We start from the raw sequence: 27,500 nt of genomic DNA, 5'->3' as shown, positions 1-27,500 counted from the left end.
AGCTGCTTGGCGATGGTCTTGTAGCCCATTCCAGCCTTGTGTAGGTCTACAATGTTGTCCCTGACATCCTTGGAGAGCTCTTTGGTCTTGGCCATGATGAAGAGTTTGGAATCTGATTGATTGATTGCTTCTGTGGACAGGTGTCTTTTATACAGGTAACAAGCTGAGATTAGGAGCACTCCCTTTAAGAGTGTGCTCCTAATCTCAGCTCGTTACCTGTATAAAAGACTCCTGGGAGCCAGAAATCTTTCTGATTGAGAGGGGGTCAAATACTTATTTCCCTCATTAAAATGCAAATCAATTTATAACATTTTTGACATGCGTTTTTCTGGATTTTTTTGTTGTTATTCTGTCTCTCACTGTTCAAATAAACCTACCATTAAAATTATAGACTGATAATTTCTTTGTCAGTGGGCAAATGTACAAAATCAGCAGGGGATCAAATACTTTTTTCCCTCACTGTACAAGGTGTTGGTCATCTTCATATTTGACCTAATACTTATTTATTTAAACTACAGTAATTACAGTGTTACATCACAGCGAGCAATGTAATGTCTATTTATTGTCCTCCTTTGGTTACTCATTGTGAAACCAAGATTTTATAGTTTATATTGGTAAGGCAGCGACGGTACCTTGTGGTTTAGGACCAGGTAAGGGAGGGCGTGTCTTCACTTCTTGAAGAGTTCCACTCTCATGGTCTCCTCCATTACAGCCGTGTCCAGCGAGGTGCAGCAGGGGCACGGAGGGGTGCAGGCCCAGGGACCCGGAGGTTAGGGGTCCGGGGTCTGAGCTGAGGCGAGGGGTCCGGGTGTCTGAGTCATCGTCATGGGCCCCGAGGCAGGCACCGTGAGCACCAGGATCCAGGGATAGGCTCTTAGTCATCAGCCGAGGACTGGAAGAGGACGGGCCTGGGGGGGGGCAGACAGATAGGTCAGTCAAGGTTATATAACAACTCAGAAGCATTTCAGATCCAGCTGGTGGTCTGTCTCAAACCTCCTGTTTGCTTTTGAAGCAGCACTTCTTCTGTCACACCAAGGTAAGAATTAAACATGGGAGTTGTAACGAACAGTGGTAGAGAGAGGTGTGTGATTTATCACTGTGATTAATGACTGCTTTTCTTTCATTCCACAGTCAATGGTTCAATGCCCACAGTGCCTAGAGCCCAGAGAGAATAGAATAGACTGACTGGGCTAATGAGAAAATGATGACGCCACAGGCAGATAGATGCAATCTGTTTCAGTTCGCTCTGCTGGACACTAATCTTTAATTGGTCAATGTGCTGCAGTGTTAATGCTTATGCAACACCACTAAGGTCATCGGTTCTATTTCCGAAAGGGATCGAATAAGAATGTGTCCACTCGCTGCACTGTAAGTCTGTTTGGATAAAGGTGTCTGCTAAGTGCCATATATTTCACACAATTAGCAAAACCTTACACTCAAGGAGCAAAACACCGGCCTAGATTTGCACAACTGTAAGCACATTGTCAGCTTCACACTTTTCTGCAAAACATTACACACAGTGATTTGCAAAACACTAAACACACTTGTATGCATTTGACACAGAAATGTATCATGATGTCATTTCCTTGCAATTTCAAAGCAAAGGCTTTCAAATGAACCAATTGGTTAAACACAGCCACCAGTACTGGCGCTTAATTGTAGACACACCAATCAGGTTTAAGCACGATAAAAAGGCAACAGGTAAGTTCACCTGTCTTCAAAAAAAAATGGACGGTGTCAGAGGAAGAGGAAGAGGAAGAGGGGAGAGGGAGAGGAAGACCTGGAGGAGGGGTAGGACATGCACAAAGAAGAAGACAACCAAATCTGTGTAACGATATTCGTGCTACAATTGTGGACCATGTAATAAACCACGGACTAACACTGAGGGAGGGCTGGACTGAGAGTACAGCCTAACCTCAGCAGGTACACGGTGGCATCAATAGCTCGGACATTTCGCCAAGAGCGAGAAACTTACTGCATGTACTATATCAACAGTTTTTGGTATCTATTCGTGTATCATTTTACAGTAAGCTACATATATTTTGTTTGGCCAACATAGGATTGAACGTCGAGAACACCAAGGAGGGAGGGGCCCCATATTCACACAGGAGCAAGAGAGAGAGATCATAAACCTCGTTTTGGCCAATAATGCAATCAGACTTAGAGAAATTCAAGCCCATATTGTCAATGATCACCGAATTTTCAATAATAAACAGGTCTCTCTGTCAACAATAACCCGTTTCCTTAAAAAAACATCAAGTTCTGATGAAACAACTGTATAAAGTGCCATTTGAAAGAAATTCAGACAGGGTGAAAGGCCTGCGGCGTGAATATGTGGTGGTACGTTTTGTTCACTGACTGTAGTATTGTGTACTGCACACATAACCTTTTTTACTGTACATTAGGGGTGTAACGATCCATCTACTACATCGATGTATCGATTTATATTCCTATGATCCAACTACATCGATCTGTGCTCGGCGAGTTGGCCTTTTGGACAACATATATCAATCTAACATCGTTTTAAAATGTAATAAATCGATTGTATCGATACTAGGAAATAACCCATTGGATTTAAGCACGTCAGACTTTATATGGATGTTTTTTCTTAGCACTTTTAATGATAAAGGCTTTAAACATTACTCGATTCAGTCTGCCTATCCGTGACGTCATCGCGCCAGCAGCAGCGCAAAGGCGCAAAGACAACAAAACATAGCATGGCGGACGACAGAGGAGAAGCCGACGAGCGAGAAATTATCAAGCCACCATTGCGGTCCTTACAAGAAACAGGAATCTAGGAAACTTCACCTGCACTGTCCAGTATCCAGGTATTTATTTCAGTCACACTGGTTGAATTTTTGGCTAAAAGGTTACTGAATCGATTTCAAGTCACTGAATCGTTTCGGATCGTATCGTTCTAAATGAACCAATATCGTCCTTGAATCGTATCGACAACCACGAATCGTGATACAAATCGAATCGTTGTTAAAACGAATCGTTACACCCCTACTGTACATGTCATTTTCCTGTATAGCAGACCTATAGTACATTGATCTACACAACGTGATCTTTTGCTGTATTTCAGAGAGTTTTGCAAATGGATGCGGAGGAAGTCCCGCATGAGTTTATATACTCATTGATGAGGCTGGATTTAACCTGACAACAGTGAGAAGAAGGGGAAGAAACATCATTGTCCACATGGCTATTGTTAATGTACCAGGGAAACGTGGGGGTAACATTACCCTTTGTGCTGCCATTACACAGAATGGGGGTCCTCCACCGCCATGCCAACTTGGGTCCTTATAACACTGACCTCATTCTTACATTTTTTGACAGATTACACAATATTATCACAGCAGCAAACCAAAAGGGACCAGATGCATTGTCGTCCGGGACAATGTAGCTTTCCATCATTCTGCTCTGGTCCAAAACTGGTTTCATCAACACCCACAATTTACAGTTCAATACCTTCCACCACACTCCCCCCTTCCTAAACCCCATCGAGGAGTTCTTCTCAGCATGGCGGTGGAAGGTTTATGATCTCCGGCCCCGTGTCCAGATGGCCCTCATTCAAGCTATGGTGGAAGCATGTGATCAAATTGAAGCAGCATCCATACAAGGGTGGATTCGTCGCTCCAAAAGATTCTTCCCACGTTGCCTTGCAAATGAAAATATAGCCTGTGATGTTGACGAGGCCCTGTGGCCAGATCCAGATCGGCGGAGAGATGTTTAGGTTATTTTTCTTTTTTATTCGGTACTGAACTGCATATGTAATTTATGTTACAGTATTACTGTAAGCTTACAGTAGAATGGTACGTTCAGTAATACTGTACGAAAACACTTTTATCTCCATTAATATATGGCACCTGGCAGACACTTTTATCTCCATTAATATATGGCAGCTGGCAGACACTTTTATCTCCATTAATATATGGCACCTGGCAGACACTTTTATCTCCATTAATATATGGCACCTGGCAGACACTTTTATCTCCATTAATATATGGCACCTGGCAGACACTTTTAAGTGCCATATATTAATGGAGATGGTTAAGTAAACCACACTTGTTGTGTTGATGAGTAACTTTGCCTGAAACCTGCAGACTTGTGTTAGCTGCCTAAAGCTAGTACATGGGCATTAGCTCAGCGTGCTAACACAGTCTTGTGAGATGCAGGACAGTAACTGCTATGGGGAAGACCATGTAGAATGATGTTAATGGAGCACTGCATGTACAGTATGTACGGGACCAATAGTCTGGGCAGATCGGAGTTCTGTTGTTGTTGATGTCTGAAAACCAGGAAGTATCCCCGCTGTGTACGATGACGTCATATTGCTGACTGTGCCTTTAAAACGCCTGTCTCAGTGTGTGTGTGTGTGTGTGTGTGTGTGTGGATATGACTCTGAGTCTATTCCCTACATAGTGCACTAACGTTGAGCAGAGCCCTATGGAGGGCTACATAAAGTAGTGCACTAACGTTGAGCAGAGCCCTATGGAGGGCTACATAAAGTAGTGCACTAACGTTGAGCAGAGCCCTATGGAGGGCTACATAAAGTAGTGCACTACATAGGGAATAGGGTGCCATTCCAGATGCACTCAGTCTCTCTCTCTGTGTTTACTAGTGTTATTATAGAGTAGAGTAGAGTGTGTGTGTGTGTGTGTGTGTGTGTGTGTGTGTGTGTGTGTGTGTGTGTGTGTGTGTGTGTGTGTGTGTTGTGTGTGTGTGTGTGTTTGTGTGCGTGTGCGCTTGAGTGACCTGCCATGCAAAATGCAGGATGACCTGCCGATGAGGCATGGTTGTTGTTTTCTACGCCCCTGGGGAACAGTGCAGTAAGAGGATAACAAATGACTTGATGGACAGAAGAAAATGTTTTACTGTTGACAGACACATGAGAGAACACTACTCAACGGGTGATCGACCCGCTTTGGCATAATGTATGTAAACTCATACGTTTACTGAAGACGACATAAAGATAGTGTGAGGGGAAAAAAACTACTGAAAGAATGGATGTCTTATAGGCTCAAACGGCCATTTCAACAGCCTGACCTTCCCACCTAATTGACAATGCAAAGGATTCCAGCTAGCACATAACATTCTGAGAACCGTATATATTTATTTGAGCAGATAAAGAGGCAGCTTTATAGGGGACATGAGTCTTCAACTGTTTTATATAGCAGCTAGCATATAACATTCTTAGAAAAATATGTTTCATAGGGCTTGGTGATAGCATGGTTGTCCTCTGGTTATTTTGCATACAACCTTCCCACAACGTTCTGGGAATGGTGCAGGATAGTTGCTTGGCTTTGGAACATTCTCAGCACATTTTAAAGAACTTGACAAAAAAAAAAAAAAGTTATTTTCTTGGTATTTCGTTACTTTAATAGAACGTTTCCTTTCCTAAAGCTAGAACATGATTACATTTCATTTCTATTTTTGGTAATGTTCTAAGAAACGTTCTCTAACTGGTTTAACATTGGGAATGTTCTCAAATAGTTCAGAGAACGTTAAGAAACGTCGTTCTTCTGTGGGAATTTCAGTACTTCAGCGTAACGTTTCCTACAGGTGTCCTCGTGGTTCTATTTAAAGTCAGGTTCTCAAATTGTTCCGAGAACGTGAAGAAAACGTTCCATTAAAAGAACACAAGAAAACTTTTGTTACGTTCAGAGAACATTCTAATAATGTTATTTAAAAACATGTACATTCCGTTCTCAGCATCAACAAAACTCTATCTTGTGTGTTCTTAAGTGTGTTCAGGTGTGTTGGCCGCGCCCACTAATTAACCACACCTGGTCTTAATGAGTTCTTGTTTCCTTTGAAATGGGGTATGTTTGAATAGACTAAAATGAACAGCTTTGTATGCATAAAAAAAAACATGGCATGCTAGCTCCATCCTGGTGGTTCAGTGAACTAATTCCATGGATTAATTCCACCCTCCAAGCTCATCATTAAGCTTGAGGCCCTGGGTCTGAACCCCGCCCTGTGCAACTGGGTCCTGGACTTCCTGACTGGGCCGCCCCCAGGTGGTGAAGGTAGGAAACTCCACTTTGCTGATCCTCAACACAGGGGCCCCACAAGGGTGCGTGCTCAGCCCCCTCCTGTACTCCCTGTTCACCCATGACTGCATGGCCACGTGCGCCTCCAACTCAATCATCAAGTTTGCAGACGACACATCAGTAGTAGGCTTGATTACCAACAATGACGAGACCGCCTACAGGGAGGAGGTGAGGGCTCTGGGAGTGTGGTGCCAGGAAAATAACCTCTCACTCAACATCAACAAAACAAAGGAGATGATCGTGGACTTCAGGAAACAGCAGAGGGTGCACCCCCCTATCCACATTGATGGGACCGCAGTGGAGAAGGTGGAAAGCTTCAAGTTCCTTGGCGTACACATCACTGACAAACTGAAATGGTCCACCCACGCAGACAGTGTTGTGAAGAAGGCGCAACAGAGCCTCTTCAACCTCAGGAGGCTGAAGAAATTTGTCTTGGCACCTAAAACCCTCACAAACTTTTACAGATGCACAATTGAGAGCATCCTGTAGGGGTGTATCACCGCCTGGTACGGCAAACTACCCGCCCTCCAAGACACCTACAGCACCCGATGTCACAGGAAGGCCAAAAAGATCATCAAGGGCTTCAACCACCCGAGCCACTGCCTGTTCAACCCGCTATCATCCAGAAGGCGAGGTCAGTACAGATGCATCAAAGCTGGGACCGAGAGAATGAAAAACAGCTTCTATCTCAAGGCCATCAGACTGTTAAATAGCCATCACTAGCACATTAGAGGCTGCTGCTGCCTATTGAAATCACTGGCCACTTTAAGAAATGGAACACTAGTCACTTTAATAATGTTTACATATCTTGCACTACTCATCTCATATGTATATACTGCATTCTATTCTATAATATTCTACTGTATCTTAGTCCATGCCGCTCTGTCATTGCTTGTCCATATATGTACAGTGGGGAAAAAAAGTATTTAGTCAGCCACCAATTGTGCAAGTTCTCCCACTTAAAAAGATGAGAGAGGCCTGTAATTTTCATCATAGGTAGACGTCAACTATGACAGACAAATTGAGGAAAAAAAATCCAGAAAATCACACTGTAGGATTTGTAATGAATTTATTTGCAAATTATGGTGGAAAATAAGTATTTGGTCACCTACAAACAAGCAAGATTTCTGGCTCTTACAGACCTGTAACTTCTTCTTTAAGAGGCTCCTCTGTCCTCCACTCGTTACCTGTATTAATGGCACCTGTTTGAACTTGTTATCAGTATAAAAGACACCTGTCCACAACCTCAAACAGTCACACTCCAAACTCCACTATGGCCAAGACCAAAGAGCTGTCAAAGGACACCAGAAACAAAATTGTTGACCTGCACCAGGCTGGGAAGACTGAATCTGCAATAGGTAAGCAGCTTGGTTTTAAGAAATCAACTGTGGGAGCAATTATTAGGAAATGGAAGACATACAAGACCACTGATAATCTCCCTCGATCTGGGGCTCCACGCAAGATCTCACCCCGTGGGGTCAAAATGATCACAACAACGGTGAGCAAAAATCCCAGAACCACACGGGGGGACCTAGTGAATGACCTGCAGAGAGCTGGGACCAAAGTAACAAAGCCTACCATCAGTAACACACTACGCCGCCAGGGACTCAAATCCTGCAGTGCCAGACGTGTCCCCCTGCTTAAGCCAGTACATGTCCAGGCCCGTCTGAAGTTTGCTAGAGTGCATTTGGATGATCCAGAAGAGGATTGGGAGAATGTCATATGGTCAGATGAAACCAAAATATAACTTTTTGGTAAAAACTCAACTCGTCGTGTTTGGAGGACAAAGAATGCTGAGTTGCATCCAAAGAACACCATACCTACTGTGAAGCATGGGGATGGAAACATCATGCTTTGGGGCTGTTTTTCTGCAAAGGGACCAGGACAACTGATCCGTGTAAAGGAAAGAATGAATGGGGCCATGTATCGTAAGATTTTGAGTGAAAACCTCCTTCCATCAGCAAGGGCATTGAAGATGAAACGTGGCTGGGTCTTTCAGCATGACAATGATCCCAAACACACCGCCCGGGCAATGAAGGAGTGGCTTCGTAAGAAGCATTTCATGGTCCTGGAGTGGCCTAGCCAGTCTCCAGATCTCAACCCCATAGAAAATCTTTGGAGGGAGTTGAAAGTCTGTGTTGCCCAGCGACAGCCCCAAAACATCACTGCTCTAGAGGAGATCTGCATGGAGGAATGGGCCAAAATACCAGCAACAGTGTGTGAAAACCTTGTGAAGACTTACAGAAAACGTTTGACCTGTGTCATTGCCAACAAAGGGTATATAACAAAGTATTGAGAAACTTTTGTTATTGACCAAATACTTATTTTCCACCATAATTTGCAAATAAAATCATAAAAAATCCTACAATGTGATTTTCTGGAATTTATTTTCCTCATTTTGTCTGTCATAGTTGACGTGTACCTATGATGAAAATTACAGGCCTCTCTCATCTTTTTAAGTGGGAGAACATACACAATTGGTGGCTGACTAAATACTTTTTTCCCCCACTGTATATATTCTTAAATTCCATTCCTTACTAGATTTGTGTGTATTGGGTATACAGTTGAAGTCGGAAGTTTACATACACCTTAGCCAAATACATTTAAACTCAGTTTTTCAAAACTCCTGACATTTAATCCTAGTAAAAATTCCCTGTCTTCGGTCAGTTTATTTTAAGAATGTGAAATGTCAGAATAATAGTAGTTTGTGACGAGGTGTGAATGACGGAGTCAGGCGCAGGAGGTAAAACATCGAAATCCAGAGTTTATTCAGTGTACATGACTAAAGCGCAGCAAGAGTCAAAACGAAACTAGCACAAGGGAAAAATCCACCTTGGCTACATACAAGGAAAGAGTAGCTCAACTGAGCTACTAACTCTCACAATGAACAATCACTCACAAAGGACAAGGAGGGGCAGAGGGAACACTTATACACAGACTAATGAGGGAATGACTACCAGGTGTGTGTGATTGACAAGACAAGACAAATGGAGTGATGATAAATGGAGCGGTAGTGGCTAGTAAGACGGTGACGACGAACGCCGAAACCTGCCCGAGCAAGGAGGAGGGGCAGCCTCGGCTGAATTCGTGACATGTAGAGATTTCAACTTTTATTTCTTTCATCACATTCCCAGTGGGGTCGGAAGTTTTACATACACTCAATTAGTATTTGGTAGCATTGCCTTTAAATTGTTTAACTTGGGTCTAACGTTTCGGGTAGCCTTCCACAAGCTTCCCACAAAAAGTTGGGTGAATTTTGGCCCATTCCTCCTGACAGAGCTGATGTAACTGAGTCAGGTTTGTAGGCCTCCTTGCTCGCACACATTTTTTCAGTTCTGCCCACAAATTGTCTATAGGATTGAGGTCAGGGCTTTGTGATGGCCACTCCAATACCTTGACTTTGTTGTCCTTAAGCCATTTTGCCACAACTTTGGAAGTATGCTTGGGGTCATTGTCCATTTGGAAAACCCATTTGCGACCAAGCTTTAACTTCCTGACTGATGTCTTGAGATGTTGCTTCAATATATCCACATAATTTTCCTTCCTCATGATGCCATCTATTTTGTGAAGTGCACCAGTCCCTCCTGCAGCAAAGCACCCCCACAGCATGATGCTGCCACCCCCGTGCTTCAAGGTTGGGATGGTGTTCTTCGGCTTGCAAGATACCTTTTTCCTCCAAACTTAACGATGGTCATTATGGCCAAACAGTTCTATTTTTGTTTCATCAGACCAGAGGACATTTCTCCAAAAAGTACGATCTTTGTCCCCATGTGCAGTTGCAAACCGTAGTCTGGCTTTTTTATGGCGGTTTTGGAGCAGTGGCTTCTTCCTTGCTGAGCGGCCTTTCAGGTTATGTCGATATAGGACTTGTTTTACTGTGGATATAGATACTTTTGTACCTATTTCCTCCAGCATCTTCACAAGGTCCTTTGCTGTTGTTCTGGGATTTATTTGCACTTTTCGCACCAAAGCACGTAAATCTCTAGGAGACAGAACGCATCTCCTTCCTGAGCGGTGTGACAGCTGCGTGGTCCCATAGTGTTTATACCTGCATACTATTGTTTGAACAGATGAACGTGGTACCTTCAGGCGTTTGGAAATTGCTCCCAATGATGAACCAGACTTGTGGAGGTCTACAAAAAAAATGTCTGAGGTCTTGGCTGATTTCTTTTGATTTTCCCATGATGTCAAGCAAAGAGGCACTGAGTTTGAAGGTAGGTCTTGAAATACATCCACAGGTACAGTCAACTTAGTGTATGTAAACTTCTGACCCACTGGAATTGTGATACAGTTAATTATAAGTGAAATAATCTGTCTGTAAACAGTTGTTGGAAAAATTACTTGTGTTATGCACAAAGTAGATGTCCTAACCGACTTGCCAAAACTATAGTTTGTTAAAAAGAAATTTGTGGAGTGGTTGACAAACGAGTTTTAATGACTCCAAACTAAGTGTATGTAAACTTCCGACATCAACTGTATGTTGTGAAATAGTTAGATATTACTTGTTAGATATTACTGCACTGTCGGAGCTAGAAGCACAAGCATTTCACTATACCCGCAATAACATCTGCTAAACACGTGTATGTGACAAATAACATTTGATTTGATTTGGATAAACAACAGAAGATTATAGGTTCGAATCTCACTAATGCCGTGTCACAATAAAATAAATGGGTTTGCATGATTAAAGCCTAAGGAAATGAATTGACATGTGACCTATCTGTGCATGGAGCTAAAGAAAAAAGTTAACAAAAAAGTTCTGGGGGACTACAGTAACTTTCTTAATGTCAAATAATGTGACAGGTGAAATGAGGAACGCGCTTCGTTCCCAGAACTTCCAAGGAACCAAATGTGCTAGCTGGGGATGAGGCTGGGAAAATGTGACCACTGTCAAACTCAAGACAAAACAATATGGAAGGAGGCTTTCTAGTCAGTTGGTGGCACCGAGAGAGGGGGAGAGAGAGAGAGAGAGAGAGAAAGAAAGAGAGGGGGGGTGGGGGGAGAGCGAGAGAGAAAGAAAGAGAGGGGGGGGTGGGGGGAGAGCGAGAGAGAGAGAGAGAGAAAGAAAGAGAGGGGGGTGGGGGGAGAGCGAGAGAGAGAGGGAGAGAGAGGGAGAGAGAGAGAGAAAGGGGGGTGGGGGGAGAGCGAGGGAGAGAGAGAGAGAGAGAGAAATAAAGAGAGGGGGTGGAGAGAGAGAGAGAGAGAGAGAGAGAGAGCGAGAGAGCGAGAGAGAGAGAGAGAGAGAGAGCTCATCTCTTCTTGCTCTTGGGTGAAGTTGCTGCCCTGTTAAAACAGTATTGCTGTCCTCTCCTCTAACTGGGGCTAATATGTTCCATATGATGATGCTGAGTCTCATGTGTAGGCCAGCCTACCTACTGCAGGCTGGCTGGGGGCTAATGACTCCCACATGCTCCACTAAATATACTTTAGAGAACCATAGAGGAGGGGGTAGGAGAGAGAGGTGGGAGAGAGAGATAGAGAGAGAGACTGAGAGATGGAGAGAGAGAGAGAGAGAGGGAGAGGGAGACAAAGATGGAGAGAGAGAGCGTGTTCATTTTTGATTGTTTATTTCACTTTTGTTTATTATCTATTTCACTTGCATATGTTTCCCATGCCAATAAAGCCATTTGAATTGGATATAATTGAGAGAGAAAGAAAGAAAGAAAGAAAGAAAGAAAGAAAGAAAGAAAGAAAGAAAGAAAGAAAGAAAGAAAGAAAGAAAGAAAGAAAGAAAGAAAGAAAGAAAGAAAGAAAGAAAGAAAGAAAGAAAGAAAGAAGTTCTCCTTGTTGTTGTTTATCAACGGTCTCATGGTGTTCTCCTTGTTGTTGTTTATCAACAGTCTCATGGTGTTCTCCTTGTTGTTGTTTATCAACGGTCTCATGGTGTTCTCCTTGTTGTTGTTTATCAACGGTCTCATGGTGTTCTCCTTGTTGTTGTTTATCAACAGTCTCATGGTGTTCTCCTTGTTGTTGTTTATCAACGGTCTCATGGTGTTCTCCTTGTTGTTGTTTATCAACGGTCTCATGGTGTTCTCCTTGTTGTTGTTTATCAACAGTCTCATGGTGTTCTCCTTGTTGTTGTTTATCAACGGTCTCATGGTGTTCTCCTTGTTGTTGTTTATCAACAGTCTCATGGTGTTCTCCTTGTTGTTGTTTATCAACACATACAGATGCATTCTTACAACTGCTGCTGCACAAAATACCTCCAGAATGAACATTTTACATATTTTAATACTTAAGACCCCTTAAGATCAAGATCAAATCCTCAACACTATGGATCTAGATCTATAGATCTGTTAAATTAGAACCTCAGTCAGGATCTGTTAAATCAGAAACTCAAAATCGGTGTAGGAAGATTAAAAATATGTAGGTCCGTTATCTTTTCTACATATTTCATATCTGATTTTAGTCGTTTAAGTTTACACTGAAAATGTTTTTCCATCCTGAAAATGCATGTACATTTTAATTTTATTTATTACACAATTTGGACTTAGGTGTACCAAAACAAATCTTAGGCAGACCAGCCAAGGACTACAATGGCAGAAAAATCCCTGGCGACCGGGCAGATATACTGTAGCATGATGATACTGTTGCTACAGAGCAGATATACTGTAGCATGATGATACTGTTGCTACAGAGCAGATATACTGTAGCATGATGATACTGTTGCTACAGAGCAGATATACTGTAGCATGATGATACGGTTGCTACAGAGCAGATATACTGTAGCATGATGATACTGTTGCTACAGAGCAGATATACTGTAGCATGATGATACTGTTGCTACAGAGCAGATATACTGTAGCATGATGATACTGTTGCTACAGAGCAGATATACTGTAGCATGATGATACTGTTGCTACAGGGCAGATATACTGTAGCATGATGATACTGTTGCTACAGAGCAGATATACTGTAGCATGATGATACTGTTGCTACAGAGCAGATATACTGTAGCATGATGATACTGTTGCTACAGAGCAGATATACTGTAGCATGATGATACTGTTGCTACAGAGCAGATATACTGTAGCATGATGATACTGTTGCTACAGAGCAGATATACTGTAGCATGATGATACTGTTGCTACAGGGCAGATATACTGTAGCATGATGATACTGTTGCTACAGAGCAGATATACTGTAGCATGATGATACTGTTGCTACAGAGCAGATATACTGTAGCATGATGATACTGTTGCTACAGGGCAGATATACTGTAGCATGATGATACTGTTGCTACAGGGCAGATATACTGTAGCATGATGATACTGTTGCTACAGGGCAGATATACTGTAGCATGATGATACTGTTGCTACAGGGCAGATATAAATCAAAGCAAATGTTATTGGCCGTGTACACAGTTTAGCAGGTGCAACAACATTCTTATCAATGCAGTAAATGTCAACAACCACTCAATAATTTACATTTAAAAAAAATAATCAAACATACAATATAGTATAGCAGTAAATATATAAAGCGTATGTAAACATTATTAAAGTGACCAGTGTTCAATGACTCTATACATAGGGCAGCAGTCTCTAAGGTGCAGGGTAGAGTACCGGGTGGTAGCTGGCTAGTGAGAGTGACTGAGGGGCAGAGTAGGGTACTGGGCAGAGGGCAGGGTACTGGGCAGAGGGCACTGGGCCGCGTCCTCGAGCTTCTTTTTTGTGAAGAAAAAGGATGGAGGTTTGCGTCCGTGTATTGATTACCGCGGTCTCAATCAGGTGACTGTGAAATATAGTTATCCACTCCCGCTGATTGCGACCATGACGGAGTCATTACACGGGGCACGGTTCTTCACAAAATTGGACCTCAGGAGCGCATATAACTTGGTGCGCATTAGGGAGGGCGATGAGTGGAAGACAGCATTTAGTACTACCTCCGGCCATTACGAGTATCTCGTCATGCCATATGGGTTAATGAATGCTCCATCAGTCTTCCAATCTTTTGTAGATGAGATTTTCCGGGACATGCAGGCGCAGGGAGTAGTGGTGTACATAGATGATATTCTTGTGTACAGTTCTACTCGGGCCGAGCATGTAGCCCTGGTGCGCAGGGTATTGAGGAGACTGTTGGAGCATGACCTGTATGTCAAAGCCGAGAAATGTCTGTTCTTTCAGGAGTCAGTCTCCTTTTTGGGTTACCAGTTGTCTGCGTCAGGGGTGAGAATGGAGGTGGACCGAGTGTCCGCCGTGCGTAATTGGCAAACCCCAACTACGGTTAAAGAGGTGCAGCGGTTCTTGGGTTTTGTGAATTACTACCGGAGGTTTATCCGGGGTTTTGGACAGGTGGCAGCTCCCATAACGTCTCTTCTGAAGGGGGGTCCGGTGCGCTTGCAGTGGTCGGCTGAGGCGGACAGGGCTTTTGGGAGACTGAAGGACCTGTTTACCTCGGCTCCAGTGCTGGCGCACCCGGATCCCACTTTACCCTTCCAAGTTGAGGTGGACGCGTCTGAGGCCGGTATCGGGGCAGTTCTTTCACAACGGTCTGGCACACCACCTAAGCTCCGCCCCTGTGCTTTTTATTCTAAGAAGCTCAGTCCGGCGGAGCGGAATTATGACGTAGGGGACAGGGAGCTGTTAGCCGTAGTACAGGTCCTAAAGGTGTGGAGGCATTGGCTTGAGGGGGCTCAGCACCCTTTCCTCATTCTGACCGACCACCGTAACCTGGAATACATTCGGGCAGCTAGGAGACTGAATCCTCGCCAGGCTCGATGGACTATGTTTCTCGCCCGGTTTGTGTTCAAGATCACTTACATCCCTGGGTCCCAGAACGGGAAGGCAGATGCCCTGTCCCGGCGGTATGACACGGAGGAGAGGTGCGTGGAGCCCATTCCCATACTACCGGAGTCTTGTCTGGTGGCACCGGTGGTGTGGGAGGTCGATGCGGAGATCGAGCGGGCATTACGCACCGACCCTAGCCCTCCACAGTGTCCGGTGGGTCGGACGTACGTCCCGCTCGAGGTCCGGGATCGGCTGATTTATTGGGCTCACACGTCCCCCTCCTCTGGACATCCAGGTATTGGCCGGACAGTGCACTGCCTTAGTACGAAGTACTGGTGGCCAACGTTAGCCAGGGATGTGAGGGTTTATGTCTCCTCCTGCTCAGTGTGTGCCCAGTGTAAGGCGCCCAGACACTTGCCCAGGGGTAAATTACAACCCCTGCCCATTCCACAACGACCCTGGTCTCACCTCTCGGTGGATTTTGTTACCGACCTTCCCTCCTCACAAGGGAATACCACCATCCTGGTCGTTGTGGATCGGTTCTCGAAGGCCTGTCGTCTCCTTCCCATGCCGGGTCTTCCTACTGCCCTACAGACCGCTGAGGCTCTATTTACTCACGTCTTCCGGCATTACGGGGTACCCGAGGATATAGTGTCCGATCGAGGCCCCCAGTTTACCTCCAGAGTCTGGAGAGCCTTTATGGAACGGTTGGGGGTCTCGGTGAGCCTTACCTCGGGTTACCACCCGGAGAGTAATGGGCAGGTCGAACGAGTCAACCAGGATGTGGGTAGGTTTCTGAGGTCATATTGTCAGGGCCGGCCGGAGGAGTGGGCGAGATATGTGCCCTGGGCCGAGATGGCACAGAACTCTCTCCGCCACTCCTCCACGAGACTAACCCCTTTCCAGTGTGTGTTAGGGTACCAGCCGGTTCTGGCACCTTGGCATGAGAGCCAGATCGAGGCCCCTGCTGTGGATGAGTGGGTGCGGCGCTCGGAGGAGACGTGGAACGCTGCACACGTCCATCTGCAGCGAGCCATCCGTCGACAGAAGACGAGCGCCGACCTACACCGCAGTGAGGGGCCAGTGTACGCACCTGGAGATCGAGTCTGGCTCTCAACCAGAAACCTGCCCCTCCGCCTGCCCTGCCGGAAGCTGGGTCGGCGGTTTGTGGGGCCTTTTAAAGTCCTGAGGAGATTGAACGAGGTGTGTTACAGGTTACAACTGCCCATTGATTACAAGAATATTAACCCCTCGTTCCATGTGTCTCTCCTCAGGCCGGTGGTAGCTGGTCCACTCCAGGACTTTGAGATTGAGGAGACTCCTCCGCCCCCGTTGGACATCGAGGGGGCTCCGGCGTACACTGTTCGGACCATCCTGGATTCGAGATGCCGGATGGGGGGTCTCCAATATCTCGTGGAGTGGGAGGGGTACGGTCCGGAGGAGCGGTGCTGGGTGCCGAGGAGGGACATTCTGGATCCGTCCCTGCTGACCGAATTCCATCGTGGTCATCCTACGCGCCCTGCTCCGCGTCCTCCTGGTCGTCCCCGAGGCCGGGGGCGGCGCACGGCTGGAGCCGCGCGTCAAGGGGGGGGTACTGTCACGGTTTCGGCCGAGGCGGCCCCTCCTCCTTGTTCGGGCAGGTTTCGGCGGTCGTCGTCTCCGGAGTACTAGCTGCCACCGCTCTATGTTTCTTGTTTGATTGGTTTTGTCTGTTTGTCACACCTGTTTTGTGTTATGTCTCATTAAGCACCCTATTTAGTTTCCTTGTTGTTAGTTAGGTGTTGTGTGTAATTGTTCCATGTCGTGTTGCTGCGCTACCTGTTCTTGGTGCGCTATTTTGTGCTTTCCTCCTTGTTTGTGTTTTAGGAGTAGATTACGCACTTGTTGATTGCGCCCGTTTGTTGTACGCCTGTGCGCGCTTTTCTCGCCTCCGGGCTGGTTTTGGATATTATTTGTTGATATCTACTAAAGTATTTTTGTTGGACTTTATTTCTGCCTCCTGCGCCTGATTCCACACCACACCTACCATAGCAACTCCTGACAGCCTGGAGATAGAAGCTGTTTATCAGTCTGATGGCCTGGTGATAGAAGCTGTTTATCAGTCTGATGGTCTGGAGATAGAAGCTGTTTATCAGTCTGATGGCCTGGAGATAGAAGCTGTTTAACAGTCTGATGGCCTGGTGATAGAAGCTGTTTATCAGTCTGATGGCCTGGTGATAGAAGCTGTTTATCAGTCTGATGGTCTGGAGATAGAAGCTGTTTATCAGTCTGATGGCCTGGAGATAGAAGCTGTTTAACAGTCTGATGGCCTGGTGATAGAAGCTGTTTAACAGTCTGATGGCCTGGTGATAGAAGCTGTTTAACAGTCTGATGGCCTGGTGATAGAAGCTGTTTATCAGTCTCTCAGTCCCAGCTTTGATGCACCTGTACTGTCTCAGTGTGCTAGATGGTAGCAGGGTGAACAGGCCGTGGCTCGGGTGGCTGAGGTCCTTCATGATCTCCTAGATGGTAGCAGGGTGAACAGGCCGTGGCTCGGGTGGCTGAGGTCCTTCATGATCTCCTAGATGGTAGCAGGGTGAACAGGCCGTGGCTCGGGTGGCTGAGGTCCTTCATGATCTCCTAGATGGTAGCAGGGTGAACAGGCCGTGGCTCGGGTGGCTGAGGTCCTTCATGATCTCCTAGATGGTAGCAGGGTGAACAGGCCGTGGCTCGGGTGGCTGAGGTCCTTCATGATTTCCTTGGTCTGTATACTGTATATACAGGTATACAGACTTTAGCATGATGGGTAATGAAAGGTGCTTTTGGGAAATAATTAAATACCAAACAGCTAAGTAGAAAGGATACAGGCTCTTAGTGTGGGCATGTTTGTTTCTGTGTGTGTGTGTGCGGTGTGTGTGTGTGTGTGCGCGTGTGTGTGGTGTGTGTGTGCGCGTGTGTGTGGTGTGTGTGTGCGCGTGTGTGTGTGTGTGCGTGTGCGTGTGCGTGTGCGTGTGTGTGTGTGTGTGTGTGTGTGTGCGTGTGCGTGTGTGTATGTGTGTGTTTGTGTGTGTGTGTGTGTAGAAGGAAAACAGGCCGTGAAAGCTGATTCTAAACCACTGTTGTTCTATTAAGAATACAACCTATCATACAGCAGTGTAATGAACCAGGCTCGGCAGAATAAGGGGATCAGCTTCCAAAATTGAATAACAACAGTGATAATATTTTCAGGTTGCATTTCATTACATCGCTTTGAAGAATGATTTCTCTCATCAAATGAGAAATAAACCTGTAAAACATTTCTCAAAAGATATTTGCCATTTCATCATCAATACCCCTCCTTGCTACCTCAAGATGAAAGCACTAACTGTATCTTACCTATTTACCTTAAGATGAATGTATTAACTGTAAGTCGCTCTGGATAAGAGTGTCTGCTAAATGACCCACTACTGTAGTCTCTCTGGATAAGAGTGTCTGCTAAATGACTCACTACTGTAGTCTCTGGATAAGAGTGACTGCTAAATGACTCACTACTGTAGTCTCTGGATAAGAGTGTGTGCCAAATGACTCACTACTGTAGTCTCTCTGGATAAGAGTGTCTGCTAAATGACTCACTACTGTAGTCTCTCTGGATAAGAGTGTCTGCTAAATGACTCACTACTGTAGTCTCTGGATAAGAGTGACTGCTAAATGACTCACTACTGTAGTCTCTGGATAAGAGTGTCTGCTAAATGACTCACTACTGTAGTCTCTGGATAAGAGTGTCTGCTAAATGACTCACTACTGTAGTCTCTCTGGATAAGACTGTCTGCTAAATGACTCACTACTGTAGTGGCTCTGGACAAGAGTGTCTGCTAAATGACTCACTACTGTAGTCTCTCTGGGTAAGAGTGTCTGCTAAATGACTCACTACTGTAGTCTCTCTGGGTAAGAGTGTCTGCTAAATGACTCACTACTGTAGTCTCTCTGGATAAGAGTGTCTGCTAAATGACTCACTACTGTACTCTCTCTGGATAAGAGTGTCTGCGAAATGACTCACTACTGTAGTCTCTCTGGATAAGAGTGTCTGCTAAATGACTCACTACTGTAAGTCTCTCTGGATAAGAGTGTCTGCTAAATGACTCACTACTGTAGTCTCTCTGGATAAGAGTGTCTGCTAAATGACTCACTACTGTAGACTCTCTGGATAAGAGTGTCTGCTAAATGACTCACTACATTTACATTACATTTTAGTCATTTAGCAGACGCTCTTATCCAGAGCGACTTACAGTTAAGTGAGTGCATACATTTTCATACTGGCCCCCCGTGGGAAACGAACCCACAACCCTGGCGTTGCAAGCGCCATGCTCTACCAACTGAGCTACATCCTCCACTCACTATAACAGGGGTTAGACACTACACAGACTCATTTCCTAGAACTTTAAAACACTGGCAGTTTGTCTACTTCACTTCTTTAGTCTACTCTCTGATCACTCCAGATAGCCCAGTAAATAAAACAAATGCTGACAAAATTGGTGTCAAACCATGCAAGTCTGAGTAGCATGGAATAACATACCATCTTATTGAAACAGTTCATCAAGAAACAGTTCTACTGCAACTTTTCATGCACAGTGGGAAGTTGAAACGAACAACAAACTTAGTTTGATAGAACCCGCTCTTACTACTGTAGTTTCTCTGGATAAGAGTGTCTGCTAAATGACTCACTACTGTAGTCTCTCTGGATAAGAGTGTCTGCTAAATGACTCACTACTGTAGTGGCTCTGGATAAGAGTGTCTGCTAAATGACTCACTACTGTAGTCTCTCTGGATAAGAGTGTCTGCTAAATGACTCACTACTGTAAGTCGCTCTGGATAAGAGTGTCTGCTAAATGACTCACTACTGTAGTCTCTCTGGATAAGAGTGTCTGCTAAATGACTCACTACTGTAGTCTCTCTGGATAAGAGTGTCTGCTAAATGACTCACTACTGTAAGTCTCTCTGGATAAGAGTGTCTGCTAAATGACTCACTACTGTAGTGGCTCTGGATAAGAGTGTCTGCTAAATGACTCACTACTGTAGTCTCTCTGGATAAGAGTGTCTGCTAAATGACTCACTACTGTAGTCTCTCTGGATAAGAGTGTCTGCTAAATGACTCACTACTGTGGTCTCTCTGGATAAGAGTGTCTGCTAAATGACTCACTACTGTAGTCTCTCTGGATAAGAGTGTCTGCTAAATGACCCACTACTGTAGTCTCTCTGGATAAGAGTGTCTGCTAAATGACTCACTACTGTAGTGGCTCTGGATAAGAGTGTCTGCTAAATGACTCACTACTGTATATTCTCTGGATAAGAGTGTCTGCTAAATGACTCACTACTGTAGTCTCTCTGGATAAGAGTGTCTGCTAAATGACTCACTACTGTAGTGGCTCTGGATAAGAGTGTCTGCTAAATGACTCACTACTGTATATTCTCTGGATAAGAGTGTCTGCTAAATGACTCACTACTGTATATTCTCTGGATAAGAGTGTCTGCTAAATGACTCACTACTGTATATTCTCTGGATAAGAGTGTCTGCTAAATGACCCACTACTGTAGTCTCTCTGGATAAGAGTGTCTGCTAAATGACTCACTACTGTAGTGGCTCTGGATAAGAGTGTCTGCTAAATGACTCACTACTGTATATTCTCTGGATAAGAGTGTCTGCTAAATGACTCACTACTGTAGTCTCTCTGGATAAGAGTTTCTGCTAAATGACTCACTACTGTAGTCTCTCTGGATAAGAGTGTCTGCTAAATGACTCACTACTGTAGTCTCTCTGGATAAGAGTGTCTGCTAAATGACTCACTACTGTAGTCTCTCTGGATAAGAGTGTCTGCTAAATGACTCACTACTGTAAGTCACTCTGGATAAGAGTGTCTGCTAAATGACTCACTACTGTAGTCTCTCTGGATAAGAGTGTCTGCTAAATGACTCACTACTGTAGTCTCTCTGGATAAGAGTGTCTGCTAAATGACTCACTACTGTAAGTCGCTCTGGATAAGAGTGTCTGCTAAATGACTCACTACTGTAGTCTCTCTGGATAAGAGTGTCTGCTAAATGACTCACTACTGTGGTCCACCCACACAGACAGTGTAGTGAAGAAAGCGTAACAGCGTCTCTTCAACCTCAGGAGGCTGAAGAAATGTGGCCTGGCACCTAAAACCCTCATAAACTTTTACAGATGCACAATTGAGAGCATCCTGTCAGGCTGCATCACCGCCTGGTACGGCAACTGCACCGCCCGCAACCACAGGGCTCTCCAGAGGGTCGGTCTGCACAACGCATCACCGGCAGCAAACCGCCTGCCCTCCAGGACACCTACAGCACAGGAAGGCCAAAAAGATAATCAAGGACATCAACCACCCGAGCCACTGCCTGTTCACCCCGCTATCATCCAGAAGGAGAGGACAGCACAGGTGCATCAAAGCTGGGACAGAGAGACTGAAAAACAGCTTCTATCTCAAGGCCATCAGACTGTTACTAGCATAGAGAGGCTGCTGTCTACAATCACTGGCCACTTTAATAAAGGGAACACTAGTCATTTTAATAATGCCACTTTAATTAGGTTTACATATCTTGCATTACCCATCTATAATAATATAATAATATGCCATTTAGCAGACGCTTTTATCCAAAGCGACTTACAGTCATGTGTGCATAAATTTTTGCATGGGTGGTCCCGGGGATCGAACCCACTACCCAGGCGTTACAAGCGCCGTGCTCTACCAATTACATCTCATATGTATATACTGTATTCTGTACTATCTATTGCATCTTAGCCTATGCCACTCTGATAATGACATTGCTCATCCATATATTTATATATTCTTATTCCTTTACTTAGACTTGTGTATTGGGTTTTTGTTGTGGAACTGTTAGATATTACTTGCTAGATATTGCTGCACTGTCGGAACTAGAAACTAGAAGCACAAGCATTTCGCTAAACATCTGCTAACCATGTGTATGTGACCAATACATTTGATTTAATAGCAGTACTAATATCAGTACTAATATCAGTACTAATAATAGTACTAATAACAGTACTAATAGCAGTACTAATAACAGTCCTAATAACAGTCCTAATAACAGTACTAATAACAGTACTAATAGCAGTACTAATAACAGTACTAATAAGAATACTAATAACAGTACTAATAACAGTACTAATAACAGTACTAATAGCAGTACTAATAGCAGTACTAATAACAGTACTAATAACAGTACTAATAGCAGTACTAATAGCAGTACTAATAACAGTACTAATAACAGTACTAATAACAGTACTAATAACAGTACTAATAGCAGTACTAATAACAGTACTAATAACAGTACTAATAACAGTACTAATAACAGTAATACAAGACAAAATTAACAGGATATAGTACTACAAGAAGCAGAGTCCTGCCTAACCTCAGTACAGGGAGTCCCTAATGTAAACTGGATCTCTTTCCTCCATTGGAAAATACTATAAGACTTCTTCAGCTATCAAATCAAATCAAATTTTATTGGTCACATGCGCCGAATACAACAGGTGCAGACATTACAGTGAAATGCTTACTTACAGCCCTTAACCAACAGTGCATTTATTTTAAACAAAAAAAGTAAGAATAAAACAACAACAAAAAAAGTGTTGAGAAAAAAAGAGCAGAAGTAAAATAAAGTGACAGTAGGGAGGCTATATATACAGGGGGGTACCGTTGCAGAGTCAATGTGCGGGGGCACCGGCTAGTTGAGGTAGTTGAGGTAATATGTACATGTGGGTAGAGTTAAAGTGACTATGCATAAATACTTAACAGAGTAGCAGCAGCGTAAAAAGGATGGGGTGGGGGGGCAGTGCAAATAGTCCGGGTAGCCATGATTAGCTGTTCAGGAGTCTTATGGCTTGGGGGTAGAAGCTGTTGAGAAGTCTTTTGGACCTAGACTTGGCACTCCGGTACCGCTTGCCATGCGGTAGCAGAGAGAACAGTCTATGACTAGGGTGGCTGGAGTCTTTGACAATTTTGAGGGCCTTCCTCTGACACCGCCTGGTATAGAGGTCCTGGATGGCAGGAAGCTTTGCCCCAGTGATGTACTGGGCCGTACGCACTACCCTCTGTAGTGCCTTGCGGTCAGAGGCCAAGCAGTTGCCATACCAGGCGGTGATGCAACCAGTCAGGATGCTCTCGATGGTGCAGCTGTAGAATTTTTTGAGGATCTGAGGACCCATGCCAAATCTTTTTAGTCTCCTGAGGGGGAATAGGCTTTGTCGTGCCCTCTTCACGACTGTCTTGGTGTGTTTGGACCATGATAGTTCGTTGGTGATGTGGACACCAAGGAACTTGAAGCTCTCAACCTGTTCCACTACAGCCCCGTCGATGAGAATGGGGGCGTGCTCAGTCCTCTTTTTTTTCCTGTAGTCCACAATCATCTCCTTTGTCTTGGTCACGTTGAGGGAGAGGTTGTTGTCCTGGCACCACACGGCCAGATCTCTGACCTCCTCCCCATAGGCTGTCTCATCGTTGTCGGTGATCAGGCCTACCACTGTTGTGTCGTCGGCAAACTTAATGATGGTGTTGGAGTCGTGCCTGGCCATGCAGTCATGGGTGAACAGAGAGTACAGGAGGGGACTGAGCACGCACCCCTGAGGGGCCCCCGTGTTGAGGATCAGTGTGGCAGATGTGTTGTTACCTACCCTTACCACCTGGGGGCGGCCCGTCAGGAAGTCCAGGATCCAGTTGCAGAGGGAGGTGTTTAGTCCCAGGATCCTTAGCTTAGTGATGAGCTTAGAGGGCACTATGGTGTTGAATGCTGAGCTGTAGTCAATGAATAGCATTCTCACGTAGGTGTTCCTCTTGTCCAGGTGGGAAAGGGCAGTGTGGAGTGCGATAGAGATTGCATCATCTGTGGATCTGTTGGGGCGGTATGCAAATTGGAGTGGGTCTAGGGTTTCTGGGATTATGCTGTTGATGTGAGCCATGACCAGCCTTTCAAAGCACTTCATGGCTACAGACGTCAGTGCTACGGGTCGGTAGTCATTTAGGCAGGTTATCTTAGAGTTCTTGGGCACGGGGACTATGGTGGTCTGCTTGAAACATGTTGGTATTACAGACTCAGTCAGGGACATGTTGAAAATGTCAGTGAAGACACTTGCCAGTTGGTCAGCACATGCTCGGAGTACACGTCCTGGTAATCCGTCTGGCCCTGCGGCCTTGTGAATGTTGACCTGCTTAAAAGTCTTACTCACATCGGCTACGGAGAGCGTGATCACATAGTCATCCGGAACAGCTGGTGCTCTCATGCATGCTTCAGGGTTGCTTGCCTCGAAGCGAGCATAGAAGTGGTTTAGCTCGTCTGGTAGGCTTGTGTCACTGGGCAGCTCGCGGCTGTGCTTCCCTTTGTAGTCTGTAATAGTTTTCAAGCCCTGCCACATCCGACGAGCGTCAGAGCCAGTGTAGTATGATTCAATCTTAGACCTGTATTGACTCTTTGCCTGTTTGATGGTTCGTCGGAGGTCATAGCGGGATTTCTTATAAGCGTCCGGGTTAGAGTCCCGTTCCTTGAAAGCGGCAGCTCTACCCTTTAGCTCAGTGCGGATGTTTCCTGTAATCCATGGCTTCTGGTTGGGGTATGTACGTACGGTCACTGTGGGGACGACATCATCGATGCACTTATTGATGAAGCCAGTGACTGATGTGGTGTACTCCTCAATGCTGTCTGAAGAATCCCGGAACATGTTCCAGTCTGTGCTAGCAAAACAGTCCTGTAGCTTAGCATCTGCATCATCTGACCACTTTTTTATTAACCGAATCACTGGTGCTTCCTGCTTCAGTTTTTGCTTATAAGCAGGAATCAGGAGGATAGAGTTATGGTCAGATTTGCCAAATGGAGGGCGAGGGAGAGCTTTGTATGCGTCTCTGTGTGTGGAGTAAAGGTGGTCTAGAGTTTTTTTCCCTCTGGTTGCACATTTAACATGCTGGTAGAAATTAGGTAGAACGGATTTAAGTTTCCCTGCATTAAAGTCCCCGGCCACTAGGAGCGCTGCATCTGGATGAGCGTTTTCCTGTTGATTAATGGCCTTGTACAACTCATCCAGTGCAATCTTAATGCCAGCATTGGTTTGTGGTGGTAAATAGACAGCTATGAAAAATATAGATGAAAACTCTCTTGGTAAATAGTGTGGTCTACAGCTAGCTATGGTTGGTAAAGCGGGACAACAAAAAATTACTGAATTGCAAAATTTAAATATAATATTAGCAACTTTTTTATGTATGTTGATGCACCAGTACATAGTATTTACATTTACATCGCAATTTGGCACAGTGCATTATTTATGACAGATTTACAACCTCAACATCAAAACAGAAAAAAAGCTGTCACTGATCTTACGGTGTGCTTCGCGGGGTGAGGGGGGGGGGGGGGTCAATGTAAATAGTCCGGGTAGCCATTTGATTAGATGTTCAGGAGTCTTATGGCTTGGGGGTAGAAGCTGTTAAGAAGCCTTTTGGACCTAGACTTGGCGCTCCGGTACTGCTTGCCGTTCGGTAGCAGAGAGAACAGTCTATGACTAGGGTGGCTGGAGTCTTTGACAATTTTTAGGGCCTTCCTCTGACACCGCCTGGTATAGAGGTCCTGGATGGCAGGAAGCTTGGCCCCGGTGATGTACTGGGCCGTACGCATTACCCTCTGTAGTGCCTTGCGGTCGGAGGCCGGGCAGTTGCCATACCAGGCAGTGATGCAACCAGTCAGGATGCTCTCGATGGTGCAGCTGTAGAACCTTTTGAGGATCTGAGGACCCATGCCAAATCTTTTCAGTCTCCTTGGGGGGAGTAGGTTTTGTCGTGCCCTCTTCACGACTGTCTTGGTGCGTTTGGACCATGATAGTTTGTTGGTGATGTAGCCACCAAGGAACTTGAAGCTCTCAACCTGTTCCACTACAGCCCTGTCGATGAAGAATGGGGGCGTGCTCAGTCCTCTTCTTTTTCCTGTAGTCCACAATCATCTCCTTTGTCAATGAAGTGACGTGATTTTTTATCATGTGGTTTCTCTGCAAGGGCTTAGTAACAATATTTTTGATTTTCTCTTGTCAACCTCAGGATTAAGCTGTCCCAGTTTATATGATGTCCCACTGGGTGGCCTCGGGAATCAAACCCGCTACCCTGACGGTGCAAGCGCCATGCTCTACCAACTGAGCCATATTGGACTACCAATTTTTCACCCAGGGGTGTCTTTCCTTCGTCGGGCCGTTTGGGGGAATTTCTGCCAACGTTAGAGTAAACCCACTTCTCCAGCCACCACTACACCCCTGGCTATGCTCCATACATCATTGACACAGTTTTCACCACTGCTGCATCACCCTATAGCAATATGGGCGCATGGTATGCTCCCTCCTCCTCCTCCATCTCATCTAGTCGACTCCTCGACGCATTGCTACATGTAGCCTAGAACACATCCACTGCGGTCAATGGCTATATTGTTCAGTATATTAACTGCGCTATTTCTACGGGGGAAACACGCTATAATGCACAACAAGAAAATAATAATAAATAATATGCCATTTAGCAGACGCTTTTATCCAAAGCGACTTACAGTCATGTGTGCATACATTTTTGTGTATGGGTGGTCCCGGGGATCGAACCCACTACCCTGGCGTTACAAGCGCCGTGCTCTAACCAGCTGAGCTACAGAGGACCATACAAGAACACTGGATGATGGCTAATAAATGAATCTATATAGACTTACCCCGGAGCACACTGGTTTTATCCATGTACATCGCGCAGCAAAACACAAATCCAGTCATTAAAAAACCGAACGGGAGACAGAATCTCCCAATCGCGACGAAATATGAACCAAGGCGATGGGACCGTGCCACACAGTTAAGGCTGTATTCCTATTCCTAAAGCAATCCCGGAAAGCAATCTCCGGATGTTATGTCTGCCACCGAGGAACAGACAGCGAGACTACACAAAAAAAATATATAGGTTAAAATATGTAGGTTAAATGGTGGAGAACGGGGTAAGGCAGTAGGCATGGCCCTCCCTGGTCGTCAGAGAGCCGGGCGGATTGACAGCTTCGGTTCAGCTGCAGCATCCTCTGCTCACTGGGTCAAGCGAAGGGATGATATTAGCAGCGAATGATTTTTCCTCTCGTCGCCAATATGGCAGCACAACAACGATATCCTTTAATCTTACAAATGTGGCGCATGATACACCATTAATAATCCATCAATCAATGATGACAATTTGATTTAAAAAAATAGTAAGCATCAACGGATTAAACACATTGTGTTGCTGTGTGGCCCGACACCCCTCTCTCTCTCCTCTCCGCTGCTGTCCTAGTACATGCATTATGACCCCAGCCAGCCGAGCCCCCCCCCCCCCCCCCCCCCCCCCCCCCCCCTTCCATTCCTCTAGTCTCTCCATCCATCTACCTCCTCACTCCTACATCCTTCCTCTCTCTATTTCAGTTTCCTTGACAACAAAATAGAGGTACAGCATATTTGTTTGGTTCTATATCAGAATACAACACTTGTAGACAGACATACTGCTGCCTCATCACCACTATTGGCTAACGAAATATGGATCACATCAGTTAGCTGGATTTCACCCATGCTACAATGGAAAATGATAATAGCCATATTGCCTCCTTAACTTTCTGTTACTTCATTCTCCTTGTTGTTGGCACAACCCTGCTCGTATTCATCCATTCAGATCCAGATGGGTTGTTTGGTTCAGACAGGATTAAGGACTGG

At 45.1% G+C, this 27,500-nt stretch overlaps 1 protein-coding gene across 1 annotated transcript in view; it reads right to left on the bottom strand.

Annotated features, from left to right (window-relative positions):
* The window catches only part of fgd1 (FYVE, RhoGEF and PH domain containing 1), a gene marked incomplete at its 5' end in the record, with an annotated part of 178,809 nt that overhangs the window by 69,805 nt on the left and 81,504 nt on the right, over positions 1-27,500 (bottom strand). Inside the window, one exon of the mRNA XM_084186771.1 lies at positions 633-908. Within this exon, the coding sequence (XP_084042897.1) occupies positions 633-908 (276 nt within the window). The remainder of the gene's footprint in view (positions 1-632; positions 909-27,500) is intronic.

This window comes from Coregonus lavaretus (genome assembly GCF_964263955.1).
Source record: "Coregonus lavaretus genome assembly, chromosome: 22".
Lineage (NCBI taxonomy): Eukaryota > Metazoa > Chordata > Actinopteri > Salmoniformes > Salmonidae > Coregonus > Coregonus lavaretus.
This window is presented reverse-complemented; position numbering and strand designations above follow the sequence as displayed.